We start from the raw sequence: 19,837 nt of genomic DNA, 5'->3' as shown, positions 1-19,837 counted from the left end.
CTAAAGTAATCATAATTTTCCATCAAAAAGACAACTTAATGTTTGAATGAATTAACGGCGATGAAAAAAGAAAGGATCCCTTTCTGTTACATCGCTGTTCCGGTGGAACATTGACGTAGCTGCAATATTAATTGAAAATGAGTTATTATCGTCACAGGGTCCAAACGTGGTCACCCCATACGGAGGAACACTGATAGATTTGTTTTTCAACTTTTAACCACCAGGACAGTAACTCAACCATGTTTCATTGTATGAGGTTGGATGAGGTTGTTTCGTGTATATTTGGTTCTACTGTAAAATTGCACTTTGTGTAGTTGCGTCAGTGTTCCACCAGAACAGCAATAGGTTTTAGCGTTATTTTCTTTGGAAGTAATTGACTTTAAAAGAAAGGAAGTTAGTTCACGAGAAGTTATCAATTGTGTTTAACCATTACTAAAATGAAGAAGACTTTTAATTAAGGATGTTTAATTTGTCCATCATTATGTACGTTTTTCTCATGAGTTTGACATTAATGGTTTCAAAACTTAAGTACACAAATAACTGAAATACACCTAACAAAACATAACGTATTTATTGAAACGTTTTCACAAAGTTAACATTCAGTAAAACTAAAACCTATAATATTGTCTGAAAATGAAATACAAGAACAAATATGAAATGCCAATTTATGCATCAGCTGAAACATCTTTATTTTCTTCCTTCTTCGGAGTAATTATGATGCAAGTGATAAAGCACAAGCTTAATACAACGATGAGAGCTAATAAAATGAAAGTTAAATTAAAAAGCCAAAACGCAAATAAGTATACTGTCATGTTGCAATATTCGTCATGCTCAGGATGGCGTAAATCTACATCATCATAAATGCCGTACACCCAAATGCAGCCTAGAAAGGAAATATTCAGTTCAGTCGACTAACAAAAATTCTTAAGCACAGAAAAAAAAAAATTACGCTTAAAATATTCTATAGCCCCCCCCCCCCCCCCAGTGATAATCTTGGTAGAAAGTATGTATTATTTTTCTAAGTAAGCAGGTACTATATGGGGCAGGAGGAAGAGGGTAGAGGCCTGGAGTTAACAAGAACAAACCGACTGGTATCTGTCCGTTTGGTTTGACCAAGAAATTGAGAGGTACAAACAAAAAAGCTTCTGAAGCTACTAATGCATCATTTTAATTTATTTTAACAAACACGTTATAAATATATCGCTATAGTTAGATACAGCTTAGTAAGGTAGTGGATTTAAAGTAAACTTATAGAAATAATTTTATCTTTTTAGTTTTTTTTTTTTTTTTGAAATTTTTTTTAGAGCTTTGAGAAATTTTATTCATGGATTGAATGGTTGCTTTCTCTCTCATTTTTTACATATACAGAACTTTTGATGAAATACTGGTTAAAATACTCACTTGAAATAGAAACGCTTGAAATGAAAACAAAGTGCTGAAAACTTTTAATGTGCAGCCGAGTGTTTTTGTGCTGCTAGATATTATCCAACGTGTTGAAAGTTTTTTGAAATTATGATAGGTAACTTAGATTAAAAAATTATGCTTTCGATTCCATCAATTGGGCTATCTTTTTTCGAGGAACATTGAGCCATCAAACGAAAAATCTATCAGTACGACCAATAACGATTAAATAAAGCCAGTGCCGCCTAGGCTAAGCACTAGAAACGAACAAGTGATAATCACTCTCTTACTTATAATACTTCTATTCACAATCTCATTTCGTTTGCTGGGCCAACGTTATCCGCAAAAGCCAAAGTTACTCCAATCGACGATATTAGAGTTAAATTTTGAAAGTTTTTGTTTTTAATGCACTTGCATGTTTTTTTACTTCACATCACATATGCGTATTCAATCAAGATATTAATAAGTTTGAACATGAAATGCATTAGAGAAAAAAGTTTGATGTAAACTTAGTATATTATGTTAAGAACTGCCAAATTAATGGCATCAAACTTACCAAGTACGAACCATATCATCAAAAAAAGGGTAAACAATCCGTCTATGACTCTGCAATAACTTCTGTAAACTCCTAATCTTCCTTCAGTGTCTCTTGGCACGTATTTAGTCCAAATAGCCATGATATGCTGCAGTGTTCCTAATACTCCAGTCACTATAAGGTATACTGGAATATTTGGTTCCTTTCTACAGTCATTTACGTATACGCATCCTGTAAAATTAATATATTTTAGGTGTGTAGACGTTAATTAAGTGTCAAGTGTGCAATTTTCCAGTTATTCAAAAAGGTTAAACCTAAGGCAGAAAGCTAGAGATGGGGTGTATTGAAGAAAAGTCAAAAAGGCTAGACAGTCAGTTAATCGAAAGAATCATTAGAATTTCCTAAATTCTAAGGTTTGGAAGCTTTAGGAGGGCTAGAGATTAATGGATTATCGACTTATATCAGTAAGCTCATATTGCCTTTCTAATTGTTACTGGAGTTAGGAGTAGGAAGGAATTTTTCTGATATGGAATAGTCATACAAACTTTGTTTCTTTCCCCCTTAGTCGTCATAGTTGCTAGAAGTAGTCATAGAATTTTGATGCGAAAAGAGTTATATCAGAATTCCAGCGTGGGCAGGTAAAGGGCACTAACTGCAAATTTTTCATTTTCTGGCATTTAATGTCATCTGTTGTACGTTTGCTTTATTGTACAAGATTGCTGATTTGGTTTCCGATAAAAAAAATGCTATAGTCCAATTTCAACATTTCCCTATTGTTAGCGTTGAATCCAACACACATTTCTTCAAATATCTCTAAAACTCATTTCTGCAGATACTGCTCTTTACCTGCCCACGTCAGAATTTTCCTAATGCCTCTTCTCCTGTTATTAAGGAAATTGAAAATACTCAGAAGATTTGGATTTTGAACGAATGAGATGACGAGACGATTCATCCAACAAATTTTCCTTATGGTCATGAAAATTAGAAAAATCCTGATTTATACTTATAAAAAAAAAATGAGGAATTAGTGTGTTAGTGTGGCCCGCTTTTTTCTGTGTTAGTATGGCGCGGTAACGGTAAGGTCTAGAAACATGAAATTTAGGATATACGAGGATATTTTTGCCAATGTTGTGTACCTCGTCACTTGGTTTTTAATAAAGTAAATTGAAAAAATTATTTTTTTTATGTAGATTTTAGCATTTTTTACTCGACATACACTGAACTACGTGCGCAAGAGAAATATTTTTTTGACCTGACTGCGGAAAATCCAATTTCCAACATTATTATTTTAAATGATTAAAGCAATTTTACATCTCTTTGAAATGCAGCAGTTTTAATATTTTTTAAGAGCATTTGAAAGGATGTTTCAAAATGCGCTTTTTACGAAGCTTCATTTTTCTAAAATCATCCATTTGAGAATATAAAATTATATTTTCCCATACAAATAGGTATATTAAGGTCAAAACCTTTTCCGAAAAAAAGTTTTTAAAGGTATAGAATTAAAATCTAGTAATAGTTTTAAAATCTTTTTTAAATGCAGAGCAATTTACTACACGTTACGGTCGAAACAAATTTAAAATAAAGGTTCACATTACCTAAAAAACATATATTTTTTTCCATTTTCGAAAGATTATTTACCAGACGGAAGATTCATAAATTAAGAGGGAGTTTGCTATAGGGTTGGTTGGGGGAGGGGGGTATTATAGCAGTTCGTGTTTGTAGTCTTATGCAAAAATTTTGACACACACACAAACAAAATAATAATAACTAATTGATTTATTTATCTTTGATTTTATTGATATATATATATAAACAAAAGTTCATCATTATTTTCTTCAACAATGATTTAAATATTCTTAACGATTATATTTTTCATAATATCAAATCTGTCCCACTTATCCTATTTAAGAGGATAAGTGGGCTACTAACCTTTTATTAAATTGGAAGCAAGCATATCTAAAAAAAAGGTGTAAATGGATCTTACTCGATAAAATATGTTAATTCTTAGTCTGAAATATTTTGTAAACGCATACATTTATGAGATATCTACTGACATTTAAATCTGTATGATGGAAAATTATAAAACAAAACAATGGCATCTGTAAAATCTATTGAAAGCCTATATGTGTACTATATTTTTACTTTTAAATATAAAGCAGTATTGAATAAATTTAATACGTGATATTCATTAAGTCTACCTTTTTAAAAAATGATAAATCAAAATTTTCTGAATTGCAACTCTTTTAAACCACAAAACTTAGAACACATATTGCGGATGTGAGTTCTATCTTGACTGTTCTGGAGTTTTGTTTTGCCTTACCTTTTCCCGATTAACAGGATTTCCGATGATACTATCAGACGCTCTTCTCAGAAATTTGTTTCGTAGCAATTTCCATAAACTAATTATATTTTGAAGCGAAATTGCAGTTTAAATGTTTGTACTTTCCGTTTGCACTGTGTATAGAATAACCATATTTGTCTAGAGAGTGAAATGTTACTTCATATGACCAACGTGATATATTCGTAAGCGTAATATTATTGTTTTTAGAGTAGACAGAGTGAATCAGTTATTTTTTTAAGTAAAAAAGAAATAAAAAGACATGAATTCTTAGTCAGAATGTTACAAAATGAAAATGATGGCATGTTGTTCATGATTTTTAATACTAAAACTTTCACGTGTGTAAATTTTGTATCTTATTTTTGTGTTTTCTGGTAATGTATTGACAACATTTTTCAGTTCAATTTTTGAGAGCAGTTTAATAATCTTTACACTATTAATCAAATTTTTTTAATCTAGCTGCATATGTGTGGTACACATATAAACCACCACAAAATCTTGGATTCAGTATACAAAGATATGTTTTCATTTGCTCTAATTCCCTGTATATATAGTTCTGCTTTTAGTCGCCAAATTTATCTTAAACTTCTAGTTAAAAATAAATATAGAATAACCTATACAAATACTTATGACAAAATATGATGAAACATGGCAAGGAATGCTGTAGAATTTTTGTTGCTTATTGTCACCGCGTCATACTAAGCAACAATATTTTAAAATACCTCAAGTAATGGAGTTTAGCTAGCCAAGTTATTTGTTTTCATGAAGAAATAAAACATATTTTAGTTTATTCAACAATTTTGTTATAATTTGGGAAAGCTGTAATTCTAACTTATTTAACCAGGTTGTTTTATTCGTGATAGCTAAATATATATTTAAAACAATGAACTACTTTTACAAAGTTTTGCAAACTCGCGGTAACTCACTATGTTTGAGATTCTATAAAATGTTCTAGAACTTCGAGCGGATTGTACGCCTTAACTCTCTGATACCCAATGAACATGAGATGACGCCCACTGAAAATGACTTTCATCGACTTTGAGCGGGAAATGACTGATATACATACAGGTGAGTCTAAACTCTTGGGATCTTCAAGGGGTTTTAGAGGGGACGATGAGAAGCAAGAATCATATTATAACATATGAGGCAGTGAGAAGCAAAGGGATGCAAGTGGACTATTTTAAGTTTAGAGTAAAACGCGTTTAAAGATCCGATCCTAGGTAGGCTTTCATTAATTTTTTTTCTAAATCATGCTATACAGCAACACCTACCAAGGTTATTAGTACAATATCTTGCCTCAAGACAGTGGAGAGGTTCACCTATCATGTGTACTGGTTATCTCCAAATTTTTAATTTTGCCACTTTCATCCCTTTGCTTCTCACTACTTCATATGATCTAAAACGCAATGCTGATGCACTGCGTGCCCACAAAGATAAACTCTGTACCTCAGAGCCAGAAGGACGTAATTTAAATTATGATAATTTAACAGAAGAGGGGGGAAAACGTTTTTCAGGAGCATGCAAATGGTGGGACGTACGCTATTTTAACCCTGATAAAAAAAAATTGAAAAGAGGATTTTTATTTTAAGAACTACGTTCACATGACTCGATGCGGAATAGGCTTCTAAATACAATATACTAATAAACAGAAAATCACAATTTTTGGATTTACGTCAGTCTGGATCTGAGGTATAGAACTGATGGTGGCAAAACAGGTCACAAATTTATTGTGCAACGATTTAGTTTTTATGAAAAGCTCAGTGCATTTTAAAAATGTTACGGCATGTAGTAGCTCTAATACACACGACAAAGGCGCAGCGATCGATGAACGTTTGTTTAAATGGCTCGGTATTGCTTTAAATATTGTTGCGTCACATGTATTACAGCTGCAGGCCGTAATTTTCAACAACGCTCTAAACCTTTCTTAAAAACGAAAATGAATGTTGTGTAAAATCGTCTTTGTGCAATAAATTTGTGACTTGTTTTGCCTCCATTAGTTTCTGGCTTTGTGTGCATGTAACGCGTCAGAACTGCGTTTTGCGACCATATGTTCCTATATGATTCTTGCTTCTTATCCTTCCTTCTAACACACCTTTAAGTTTTGCCCAACAGTTTAGACTTTCCCTGTATAGTCCAAACGCCTGTGTATAAAGAATAGGCGTTTTTTTTCCTCTTTTTTTTTAAAGTTCCAAGTTATCAAATCATCTTTTACTCAATAACAGTTGAAATCAACCGAAATTATTTTTTTAAAAAGTTTTTAACTAATCCCTTTTGCTAATGTATTTAGGCATAACTTGTTATACTAACTTCCCTAAAAAGAACGAAACTAGTTTTATTTCTTCTTAACTACTGACTTTATCAGTCAGATCAAGCATTTGTGTTACAAATTAATATTAAATTTCTTACTCTAAGAGGGAAAATATTGTGAAATTGCCTGTGGGAATGGAAGTAAATTTTTCTGACTAGTTGAGTGACATAACTAATTGATATAAACCAGGAAGTAAAATAAAATATTTACCCATGACCAACATCACCAAGGAGACAAAAGGTATACCACCGACACATGTAAACCATCCAACTGTAAAGGAGAGAAAAACTTTATAAATATCAATAAAATATACAAACAAAAAACTACAATGTTAACATAAGTTTTTGGTGTCCAGTATGTTTAAATCATAGGACTTTTTATGACTCGAGAATATGCCTAATTTAAAGTAATTGATCTTACGTTAGTAATAGCGTTTTTTAGTACATAATTGTAGTTACAATTAGTTTTTTTTCATAAGCATAAGCAATATTAAATACAGTCTCGTTGGTTTATAGCGAAGTCGTATTTGGGTTATTCCTTGCGAAAATGAGCAAAATTCGCAAAAAAGTGGTGGCCGCATGGTAACAGATTTTTATGAAATTTAGTACACAGGTTCCTTTTATGCCTATATAAAAATATCTGAAACATTTTTGCTTAAATTTTTTTATTTAAATAGTTACATGCGATTGAAAATTGGTCAAATTGAACAGCATTCTCATAAATGCTAAATGTTGCACTTTTGAAGGCATGTATCTTATTAACTATTTGATGAAAACATAAAAGTTATATATTTTTGCAATCTATGGAGTAGGGTAATCAATCTGATATCAGTAAAATTTTCAAAGTTATTATAGTTAACTTTTAACCGAGTTTCAAAAACTGAAATTATTTCAATTTTCTCATAATTACGCATTTTATTTTTTAATCTCAATTTTTAAGGAATGCATTAGCTTTGTTGAAATTAATACCCAATAATGTGCTAAGTATCATAAAAGAAATACCTTACTTTTGAAGTTGTATTTTAACTCATTTGTCTTCAAAATCAGTTTTAAACTTAGTATCATTTTTCAAAATGTCACTAAGTTTTAATAACTTTAAAATTTTTCAAGAATATAGAGCTGTGTTTCTACTAATTGCTTGAAGAAACTCGAAATTGGTTTTTGATTTCCAAACGTAAAATAAATTTCAGAAAAATAGCATTTTCTTTCTGTTTTATGGATTAATCTACATAGGTTCGACGGATGGTTGCGCTCGACCATTTTTAATTTTTTTGAAATTCATATCCCTAAAAACTGCATATGAAAGATGTTTAAAACCACTTTTATTTTTTCTCTCAACTGGACTTTTGATTTTTTAGAGGTCATCAAAAGTGATTTTCGTAGTCAAAAATGGGACTTTTAGACCTTTGCATTTTGGCCCAAATCTATCTGAATTACATTTATGACAGTTACTTTAACGCTTTGATGTTAAAGTGCATGAGTTGATAGTCTTACATATTGAGTTACATAGCTGTACGTTAATAATTAAAATAATGGCAACAGGTTAAAGTTCAGGGCCAAATGTAAAAATTTTACTCATTTCAAAGGGTGATAACTCACGTAGGGGACGGAAACACAAAATGAAATACGGCAAAAACTAATCACTGGAACCATGCTAAAAAGAATATGTAACTGTTGCTGTGTGTTTATGTACCCTTTATAGATTACAGCCCCTCAAAAATCGGAAAAATGACAAAAATGACATTTTTATACCCCTATAAAAAAAGGGGGATTGAATTAAAAATAAAATTTCCTGGCCAATTGAATATTCCATTCAAGTACTATACATGTTATACATATTGTTTTTTGTATTTGGTTTGTAAAAAAGATACAGGTCTTTGAAATTAAGCAATTTTGCTAGTTGCACACACACTAAAACATAAATAAAAAGTGTGAAAACTTCATGGCACCTTCTTAAATTACGTATATTGTGCCCTATATAATACATTATACTGAAAAAACATATTGTAATTTTCAAAATAATTATTTTAATTTGATAACTTAGAAATATTTGGACATGAATGAGTAGTTTATACTGTATGGAACCTGTATCGATTGACCCTTATGTCAAATTACGAAAATTCAAAGAACTAGATAAACGACTAAATGATACAAAAACAAGTAAAATTGACATTTATTTCAATTAAAAAAAATGTACATTTCAGCATGTACTTTATAAACATGCTTTTGAGAAAACGAAACACGAAAGAAATGGTTAGTTTTGCTAAACTTACAAAATAAAAAGAAGTAACTAATGAAGTTTTACCTTAGTTCAAGTTACTCTAGTAACAAAAATACGCTGATACCAATGATTAAAATTTAGTAGCATCTAAAAGACACTTAAATATATTATGTAAAAAAATTGAGTAAATTTAAAGCATTCCCTCATCTTCAAAAAAACATCTGAAATAGAGGAAAAAATGAAATTTTTGGAAATTTTCGATTTTTTGAAGTACAATTTCGTCACCAAGAAATTCATAAACAGTTACTAAATTAGAGCAGATAGCTACTTATAGATAGTTTTTCAAACTGAATCATTTTTACTGTTATTTTTTCATTAAAAGAGCTAGAACAGTGATTTAAAATCTGAAGTAAATTGGCGAAATTTCAATCTTTGTTAATATCTCATATTCAAAAAAAGATCCGAGTAAATTTTGCTTTGCTCTTTCTCAATAGAGATTTGTTTATAGAATGCGGAAATATTTATTTTTTAAGTGTACGCTTATAACTTATGGAGTTATTGAGTCACAAATTGGCAGCAATGAACTCTGAAAATTTAGGCTTAGCGTAAGCATCAACTTCTACTTTCAATAACAAAGCAACAAACAGTTTTTAAACTTTCATACTTTGCATTTCCTCATAGATATGCATGGTTTACCTAAATAAAAATTTTCATTGAAATCTGTGACATGTCAGCCACAGCTGATTTGCTCACTTCGCATGGAATGACCCATTTAGCAAATTTATAGCGATAACGTAATAGCTTCAATTCCTCTTCATGCTTTATTGAACCTAGTTAACTATTTGCAGCGAAATTATGGCTATAACGAAATTTTTATTTAGTCCTTTCAACATAACTATAAACTGGGGTGACTGTAATAACAACCTTATATATGTTAATAAGAAATTTTCAAAAAATATTTCCATATTATCCTTAGTATAAATGTTTGCATAATTATTTGTTTTATATTCCGTTGTGAAAATGATAATGGTCATTAGGGTGTGTCTTATAATGCACTTTTAAAAAAAGTTTTGAATTTCTTATGGGGCACCCCTTTAATTGCTTCCTTTTAATGAAAAAATACACACATAAAAGTTTCATAGAATTTAAACATAATTTTGGGGGTGCTACCAGTGATTAAAATCACATTCATTGTGAAAAAATGGTGTAAAAATCAACTCCCCAATATATCTTGTCACATTTTTAATCAACATGAAATTAGATTGGTTGGGTTTAACATAACACAAATATCTATTTCATATATATACAAGAAACTAATAAGCATTTCATGGTTGTCATTTTATGTAATAATGTCAGAAAAGCATCCGAAAGTTCGGTAATGCCATTCATATCACAAGTTTACACTTTCGGTCTTTTACATTCAGGAATATTGTAATTTTACTCTTTGTTACTTCCATGTGACAATACAAACTTTTCACTGATTGCTACTTACTATCCAGACTAAATAAATAAATTTTAAAAAAATAAAAAGAGAGAGTTGACAAATTTTGCAGCAGTGGTAGCACCCTCTAAATATTATTCAATTTTTATTTTTCAGGTATGAGATTTTTTTTTCTTCCAATGGAACAAAATGAGAGGGTGCCTCATGAAAAAATAACGCCTTTAAAAATAAGAAGCACCCTAATGGTCATGTATGATTTTATTAAACTTACCAAATGCTTATTCGAAAGCAGAATTGAAATTAGAGATTTCATGAGTTCACTCTTTTGCTTATGACTTATTCAATTAATAATTTAGTGCTAATAACTTCAAGATTTTTCGAAATATGGCAATTACACATGAAATGATTAACTTTTGCAGTTAATTCATGTAAAAGTTCTACATTAATTTCAACTGTATTTTAGACAGAACATTAACATTTGTTGCCTACAACATTTTGGATACAGCAGAACCAGGCATTGGTGGAGCAGGATGTTCTCTAGGGAACCAATCTGTTACGCTCCAAAATAACCTTATGCAAATAAAAGCAATTTTTTAAATATAAAATAAGTTTCTAGTAGGCTATAAAAAAGAAAGCAAAGCGAACACTTTTATGAGATTGACGTATCTAGAATCAAGCGACGTTTCTAGAATCAAAAAGTGTCAATGCTAAAATTGAAAATTTGGAGGCAAGTAGTACAAGTGGTAGAAGGAACTCTTTGGGGGTAAGAAATAGTACTAATCGCAATGGTAGGTATACACGATTGGTTAGTAGGCTATTAGTTTGTAGGTCAGCAGGCTTCACAGCATGAGTTAGAAAAACTTTTTAATGAAAGCCTTCCCTGGGCTTATAGTTTGGACCCTTTTTACTCAAAACTTGAAAAAGTCCACGTGCATTACTATGCTTCTCACTGTCTCTTATAAAGTATAAAGAATTTATGATTAAAAATAAAATCGAACTATTATGTTAGAGTAAACAATTGAGTTGCTTCATAATAACTGATTTTTTAATTATTTTTAAACCACTTGACCTCACAAAAAATGCCGCGATTGTCTAATTTGTAGCTTTAAGTTTTTTCAAGAACAATCAATTAATAAGATTCATATGTTTGAGGCTGTACATAAAACACCAAGAGATTATTTTTAACAAAAATCAGTAATGTTTTACTATTTGCCATTTCTTCACTCAATGTATGTACTGTCTGTTCTCGAACTCCGCGACTAGCAGCTGCGAACGGTTCCAATTGAAAAAGGGGGTAACGGTTTCAAGATGCGCACTTCCCGATGCTTTCAGTTTTTGTTTGCTCGTTACTTCCTTCTTGCTATCACCCTTGTTTTGATAAAATCAGAAGATACCTGACGCATGCGCAAATTTGAGTAAGGTTTCGCGTTAAAATATCGGACAGTATGAACTCTACCGCAGTCGTGTTCAGAACCGTCATTTGTTGTTATTATGCGGACAACTTTTTTGCCTTAAAAGCGTAATGATGACAGAGAAAAAAAAAGGAAGCATCCTTTACATTTCTGAATCTATCCATCGGAAAAGTTGATGTAGTGTTAAACAATGGGGGCGGTCTATCCCCTAAAATATAATTATACATTTATGCTAAATTATAAGTATAGTTAATTTCAATTTAAATCATAATTATGTCTATGAATGCAACTTGAAGAAACATAAATACTTCAGGGAGTTTCTTTACAGAAGATCGGCGGTGCGACTCTTCTGCAACATACGATGTTTCAAATATTTGTTAAATGTTTATGCAAAACGAAACATTTTTCGGACATGGAGTCGTACGAATGAGTTCATAGCTCTGTTCTTACACCGAAAAATAAGTGCAAAATTTGGAAAACAAATGTTTAGAAAAAAAAATCGTTTTTTAAGATTTCTTAAATATTTTTGTGGGGGAATATCTAGGGATATTATGGGGGGGGGGTGCCCTGACTCCTTTTCCCTCCAAATAAAACTAATGGCTATGAAAGCGCCGAAATGTTGAAAGGCGAAGGGCGCCGTTTCCAAAAAGTGGAAGGTGATGAGGAAAAAAAGGGGGGGGGGGCATATTTGGATTCAGGGCAGATTGGAAAAGGATTATATTGTTAAAGAGCAATAATTGAAAAATACATTTGATAAAAATATAATTTGAGTTTTCGTCACTCATTACGTTAAACACGAGCAAAATTAATTGTTATAAAAAAATAACATTTCAAGCAATCCAGTTATCACTTTGATATATATTTAAATTAAATATATATCAAGCTTATTAATAGCTTTTGTATTTGCTTTACAAAACTAGTGCTGTGTATAAATTTTCAAAAAAAAACTGAAATACACATAGGAATAGCACATCTATAAGACTCTTTGTATCGTTTCAAGTGTTAAAGATAAGGAGGAAACAAGCACTTTCCGATAAATTTCTGATGACACAGTTTTGTGGATATCCTTTTCAAATAAAATAAATAAAATAATCTTATCTTTTTTTCATTTCTTTTGGATACAAGCTTTCTGCTGCAGTACACTTGAGAAAGATATATACCTTATGAGATTTTATTTTCCTCTCTCAAACTAAAATTTCATACCGATTTGGATGCAGGAGCATGATAGATGTTTTTGAATAAACACTTGAGAGCGAAGATGAAATTTCTTCTTTACATTTTTTAAACAAAAGTTTAGGTTTCAAGCTTATTTTTGGACACAAAAACTCTTTTGCTACGATATAATCCATAACAAAAAGTATAACTTTTATTTTTTACATTGATTTAAGTTTTGCTTTTAAATTATTAATTCAAAAAATATTAATTATTTTTAACCTTTACACTTACTTGCAGATGCAAAATTGACGATTTGAAGATAAAACCTTTTTTTATATGTCGTCATATAGAATGTTTTTAGATTGATGTGTGTGTGTGTGTGTCTTTCGAAGACTTAAAATTGCTTAATTTTCTTTTCACATAACGATAGGATAGGAGGAGTTTCGTGGTATTTTCAGCGTTAAAGAGCAGCATGAATTTTTATTTTCGCTCGCATTTGACATTATTGAATATAATATAAATGATTAAATTGCTTTCATATACAGTAAACTATGGTAAATCTCAGATGAAATTTTGAGTTTTCTTTTTTGTGAAAAAACTAAAAAGATATACATATTATCGACATTTTTAGCCAAATTTTACCAAAATGTATGCTTTAATCATTTCCATGAAATGCATTTTTATTTCTTTTTCGCTCCTGAAGCAGTTAAACGAACATTCAATTGTTGAAAAATGATTAAAAATAAATAAATTTTTACTACAACGTCTAACCAAACTGGATAATTCTGACTAAAAGAATACTGTTAGTTGCAATTTGAAGAAGTACCAAGTTATTCGGAAATTTAAAGCGTAGTAATTGTCATTAAACTTAAGAACTCTTCAGTTATTGGTGCTATTTTTAATAATACACAAATTATTGCTTAATATGTACCAAATAATTGATACACTTTTTTTGTACTGAAGGATATTCATTATTTTTCAAAATATTTGAACTCAATACTACAAAACACCAGCTATTTATTTTTAAATTATTTAAATATCAGCAAGCAACATTAGAAAATAAATAAATAAATAAATAAATAAAAATAAAAAATAAATAAATAAGCAACAGCTATGTGATTAGGATGATCCGAGTTGATAATGTTATATGTAATTGGTTTTCTGTTACTAAGGAGTTTGTTACATACTGCCGTGCTAAGCACAGATGTGGTATCTGCACATATTATCAAAATTGAGTTATTGTCACCAGGTGGTCGTTAGTAATTTAATTTACTTAAATCTCAAGTTTTTTGGCGATTTGTAAACGCGAAATATTGAAAAAAGCTTTAAGAAAAAAGTCGTAACTGCAAATTTGCTTAGTTTGCTAATGCAATTTGAACGTAAGTGACAAATACTAAGCCTTTAATGTGGTATCTGCGCAGTTACCACTTTTTTCCTTAGTAATTTGTAGATACGACTTTTATACCTTAGTAAAGCAGCAGATTTAATAATGTAGCAGTTTATTGTAACACAGAATATTAAAATTAGTTTACCGTTGAATAGTTGATACAGGTTGATAATAAAAACTAATACAACTTTGCATAATTGTTAAAGTAAATATTCATCTTTTTCTATTTAAATGGTTATTTCAAATGCGAATTCTAAAAATGAAATGCATGTAAAATATTCACTAATTCTTTCATGCAAAAAAAAAAAAAACGCATTTCATTCTACGGCCAGTAATATTTTTATTTAAGTTTCGTCTGCTGCCAAAATTATCTTCATGCTCGGTAAAAATGAATCTAGAAAATAAAACATTATTAAAAAAAACACATTCTTTGAATATAAAAAACAGAAAATTGTTATGGATTACAGTTTTAACTGTCTGGAGTCTTGAAAATGGTATCTTTCAGAAGATGGATTCTGTTAGATTTGTATTACTAAATAAAGCGAAACAGCTAAGTCCAAAGAAAGCATATGTCTTCAGTATTATTTAATGATACATTGAGCACGTTTTTCTAAGCTACTTTTGTCGTATCTGTGCAGATACCCCTAAAAATGCTTAGTAATTGACACTTACGGTGCAAATAGCTTAATATATGGAAACGTTTTGAAGAGAAAATTTGTCGTAACTGCATTTATTAATTTTAAATTAAGATTTTTACAAAAATACTCTTACAGTTTTTAGATAAGTTATTTACGAAACAATTACCGCAAGTTGAGCATTTAATTAAGTCATTAATCAAAGAAACGAGTTGTAAAACTTTAATCATCAATTTCTCATTTTGAGCTCTACTGCAGATACCACATCTGTACTTAGCACGGCAGCATACATAAGCAGTTATCTGGCTAAAGCGAAGCAGCAGCTCGTGCGTCATTGGGATACTTGGTCTGTTATGATTCTGAACTCTAATTAATCACAAACTATCATACAAAGGTATCCATAGCGGCATTTTGTGCACAACCTGTTTATCCAAATATTAGTGACCAAGACGGTCCGTCGTTTGGGTTAGAACCAAAGGACCAACATATACATTTTTAGGAAAGGACGATGGATTATCATGAGATATTATAAAGACACAAAATATCTTTGGTTTAAAAATTCGGAAAGATGAATGTATTTTGACAAATTCTCTTGTATGCATGTATCACTTGCAAATTATTATCTAACAAAACTCTCTAATTTGTGCATTAAGTTCGTAACTGCTTAATTACTCAAGTACTAGTTCTGCTGTCTGATGAACATTTTAAATCCATCAACATTCTCCTGAAATTATTGTAGCAATTTTTGTCCCTTAGCCAATTAGAAGCCCTCAACCATTGGTAATCAATGATTGGTCCTGATATTACTCGTATTACTGGTAGCCAATTCTCTTTTGTTTCTGCCGATATATTTTCCTTCAGTTTTCTATCCAACTGCACTATAAAGGTGGCTACAGCCATAAATTAAAAGGATTTTTAGACGTTAAGAGCTGTTTGAAGCGAATAGTTTGCATTTGCCGTCATAAGGACGAATGAATAAGTGTAAAATCATCTACATCTTGAGCCATACTTTCGACTGTAGCCGCTACTATCAAAGTGGATGATTTGTCACTTTTATTGAACATATAGTTAACGAGATTTTTTTTTTTCAAACTGATCGGAATTTTTTTTACCTTGTAGAATCGTTAAACTTTTGAAATTCTACAATTTTAAATCTATTTTGGGTAACTGCATTTAAGACTATTCTTCATTTGTCCAAATTGCTCATTTTCAACAGAATTTGATTGTTATGCGTGACCTCTAAATATTATTCGATTAAACTGAAGCGTAAAAAATTGAGATGTAAGGAAAAATAAATTCAAAAAAAAAAATATTTTTTGAAGCACCCTACTAAGCATAATACTTACTAGTAGAGAAGACAATACAAAAGGCTCTGCCAAGAAATTCCAGAACATTTGAAGACTTGTTCCAAGCACGCTTCATTCTTGCAACCGGGAAAAGATATTTTGGTAGATTTCCTGATGAATACAACAATGTTAAATGCACTAGAAAGCAACATTTAATTTAATGAATGTATAACTATTGATCCGATATTATCTGCCACCTAGACACATTTAAAGATAATACTCATCAACCGATTCGAACCTAGGTCATGCTCCAGACGCACCTTTTGAAGCGCTCTTATTGATTGAAGAAGGATTTGGTAACCGTTTTGGTTGTCTGACTGAGGCTTGAAACTGCTGATGAATACGACAGTTAAAGTCATGGGTCATCACACACTTTAAACCAAAGCCATTAAACACATCTAAGTCACGCAGCGTTTTAAAAAGCGAAGTATAGGGTAACGGCACCAGTAACAGACATGCTTAAGACATCGCTCTCAGGTTAACTCAATTTTCTGAAGCTTTTAATGTATTTAGACTTTTAAAACTACTTTTCTCTCGTGCAACTACATCTCATCTAATGTTTGGCTGATTCTAGATCCTCTGAATTAGTTAATTCTTTTATTTGCTCAATTTCGAAAAAAGGTCCAAACCCCAGTAACAGACACCGACAATTCTGATGATACCTAGTAACAGACAGGTTGAGGAAATAATGAGTAAAGGACAGAGTAACCCTTTTCTCTTCAAAATGGGCAAAAGTTCTTTGTTTTTAGATCTAAAACCTTATTAAACTCAAATAAACATGAAACACCGGCAGATATCGTGGTAGATGTTTATAACCTTCTACCACTGCCTTGTAAATACCAACTAGCTCATAAAATTCACTTAGATAACACTAGATGGTTGAACTGTATTAATGATTCGCAGCAACGTCAGTTTTACCTGCCTAAATTTCTTATTATTTAAATCCAAACTTACTACTGTCTGTTACTGGACCCTTGTCTGTTACTGGTGCCGTTACCCTATGGTGTTTTTAAACAATGCTTGACAATGCTTACCACTTCTGAAAAAGATATTTAATATTGTCTCAGATCTGAGTTTGAATAGTTCAACATAGAGGTGGGCAATATGTCGTTCTTTTTAATATTCTGCTCATCAAATAATTGTTCATTCTTTTGATCCGTTCATTTAACTCGTTCATGTGAACGACTTAGTTCATTTTAAAAAGTTGCAGGGGATCTCTTTGCACGACATACTCACGTACATTCGAAATGTTTGATTTGATCAGTAATATTCTTTAGAATTAAAAATAGCTAAAATGATCTAAAAGAAAGAAAATATGCCTATGAAAAATGAATCAAAAAAGCTTTATTCAGGTTTAGACTTGAAAAGAAATTACAGTTCATTTTGTAAGATATTTCTCAGCTTCCGAAAATAAAGATATGTTTGCCATTCCAAAACTTGCAGGCTTCATTTCAGCATGTAAAAAATTAAGTTATTAAATTCTTCCAGCTACAGCACTGTATATATATGTTACGGTAAATGTGATAAATTGGTGATTGTATATAATTACCGGTGATTATACACAATCACCAATAAACTTGGTAAATGTGATCAATAATTCAATATTTATCACATTTACCGGTTTATTTATACAATCCCTGACTCGTGATGGGGAATGTAATAAATTTGAATAATTCTGTAGAGGAACGAGGGTTTGGTTCCAAAAAATAATATAGTCAACACTAAAAATTACTTTTACAATTAAAACAAGGTTTGATATCTATCAAAGCTTACAAAAATCTTTCAATCAAAAATATTAATAAAACTGGTTTTGCCTTACTTTAATTAAATATCTTAGAACAAACAAATTAGATGATATATCATAAATAATAAAATCGAAAGCATCACAACGGGAGGAGAAGGAGGGAACGGTCCACTCCAGATTACACCTTTCTGGCGAGGAGGGGCGTGAAACTCAAAATAGTCAGTTTATAAAAAAAAAAAATGCAAATATTGCAATTTTGAAAAATTTCCCCCAAAAACCTAGTATTGCTTAATTTGTCGATTTTAAAGAAAATTGATTACAGTATTGCAGGGGGCAATTTTATAAAATGCGTTCCTAATATTACTTGTTTTTTGATGTAAATTTTCGATTAACCATAAAAATTAAAATTTATTTCTGACAGTTGTATGAACTTCATGTTTGCATAAACATTTTTTTTTTGAGCTTTTAGGCGGGGGGTGGTTGTGTACTACAAATTGCCGCCCCGGAAGACATAATCACCATTAAACCAAAAGTAAAAGTGTTCAAATTTACTGACTTCTTTTTTTTTCTCTACAACCGCCGATTCGTAATGGGGAATATAATAAATTTGGATATTTTTCTCGAATAAGGTCTTAATTCCAAAGAAGGGAAAAATTTTCAACTTTTCTGAAAATGCGTAGTCAATTAGAAAGACGTAGTGATGGCTGTTAAAACATACAGTAATGTTTCAAGCTAAATAAATGAGTAAAAGTAACACTCTTACTTTATTTTCATTAAATATTTCATGAAACACACTCTCATGCGTAAAATATACAATTATAAATTATATTGAAAAATATAAACTGGTTTTTTAATATTATTTATGTACCTCTCCTTAAGGGCTCGTTTAATATTCTGTTTTTGCCACCATGGTCGACTGATAAATGTGCTTCATGAATTACGGTAAACATTTCTTCAAAATACACGCAAAATTTAACATTGCAGCTGTCTTGTTTAAGGGATAGATTAGTCTTTAAACATTGACAGAACTGTCATTACGTCATCTTTTTAGTCTACCACACCCTTCGGAATTTTTTCCACTATTTTTTTCCACTAATTTTGTTTTTTACTAGAATTCACATTTATTAACGAATCGTCATAGTTTTCTTTCGTCAACAAAGACCTGTATACTTTTTTTTCAGTACATGACAGTTACTAAAACTTGAAATTGAAACGCTGAAGCATATGGGCCATTATTAGAAACCCTAACCCTATAAAAGGGAGAAAGCAAACATCCCGAAAAAAAAAGGTCTCGCCAACACATCAGAAATACAGTAGAACCTCATTAATCTGTACAAATAGGGGAGCCAGGTTGTGCGAATTAATGAAAGTACGGTTCAAACAAAATAACCGAAAAAATGAGTCAAGGTACATAAACGAGCTACTGCACACAATAAAAATTGTGTTTTGAATTCAAGAGGATAAAACAAAACAGAAGAGGAAATTTTAAAAATGCATAACCAAAAAACAAAATATAGCCTACAAAGATTCAATATTACGCTAAATTGCGCTTTATTTATATAGTGTACATTTAAATGGCTATCCGGATTAATCAAAATCTAGTTTAATAGAGTTTGGATTAGTGAGGGGTTAAAGTATTGAATTGAATTTAAAATCCAACTAACATAGTCAATAAATGCGCAGACGCAGACAAGTGCATCCGACAGAAAGCCTTCTTCATGTAGAGATACTATGCGTCATAAGAAAAAGCCAAGTAGCTGAGCAAATTGAAAAAAAAAAAAAATGGCTAAGTATCAACTTTTATTACATTCTTCATTACGAGTCGGAGATTGTATAAATTAACCGGTAAATGTGATAAATATGGCTAAATATTCAATAATTTATCACATTTACCAATTTTAGTGGGGATTGTACA

At 30.9% G+C, this 19,837-nt stretch overlaps 1 protein-coding gene across 1 annotated transcript in view; it reads right to left on the bottom strand.

The window, feature by feature from the left end:
* Positions 1-552: 552 nt before the first annotated feature.
* The window catches only part of LOC129231311 (uncharacterized), a 32,750-nt gene continuing 13,465 nt past the window's right edge, over positions 553-19,837 (bottom strand). The window contains exons 3-6 of the mRNA XM_054865600.1: positions 16,179-16,289; positions 6,793-6,852; positions 1,958-2,167; positions 553-883 (exon numbers count right to left, since the gene is read on the bottom strand). Coding sequence (XP_054721575.1) covers positions 666-883; positions 1,958-2,167; positions 6,793-6,852; positions 16,179-16,289 — 599 coding nt within the window. The 3' untranslated portion in view covers positions 553-665. The remainder of the gene's footprint in view (positions 884-1,957; positions 2,168-6,792; positions 6,853-16,178; positions 16,290-19,837) is intronic.

The sequence above is a fragment of the Uloborus diversus genome, chromosome 10 (genome assembly GCF_026930045.1).
Source record: "Uloborus diversus isolate 005 chromosome 10, Udiv.v.3.1, whole genome shotgun sequence".
Classification (NCBI taxonomy): domain Eukaryota; kingdom Metazoa; phylum Arthropoda; class Arachnida; order Araneae; family Uloboridae; genus Uloborus; species Uloborus diversus.
This window is presented reverse-complemented; position numbering and strand designations above follow the sequence as displayed.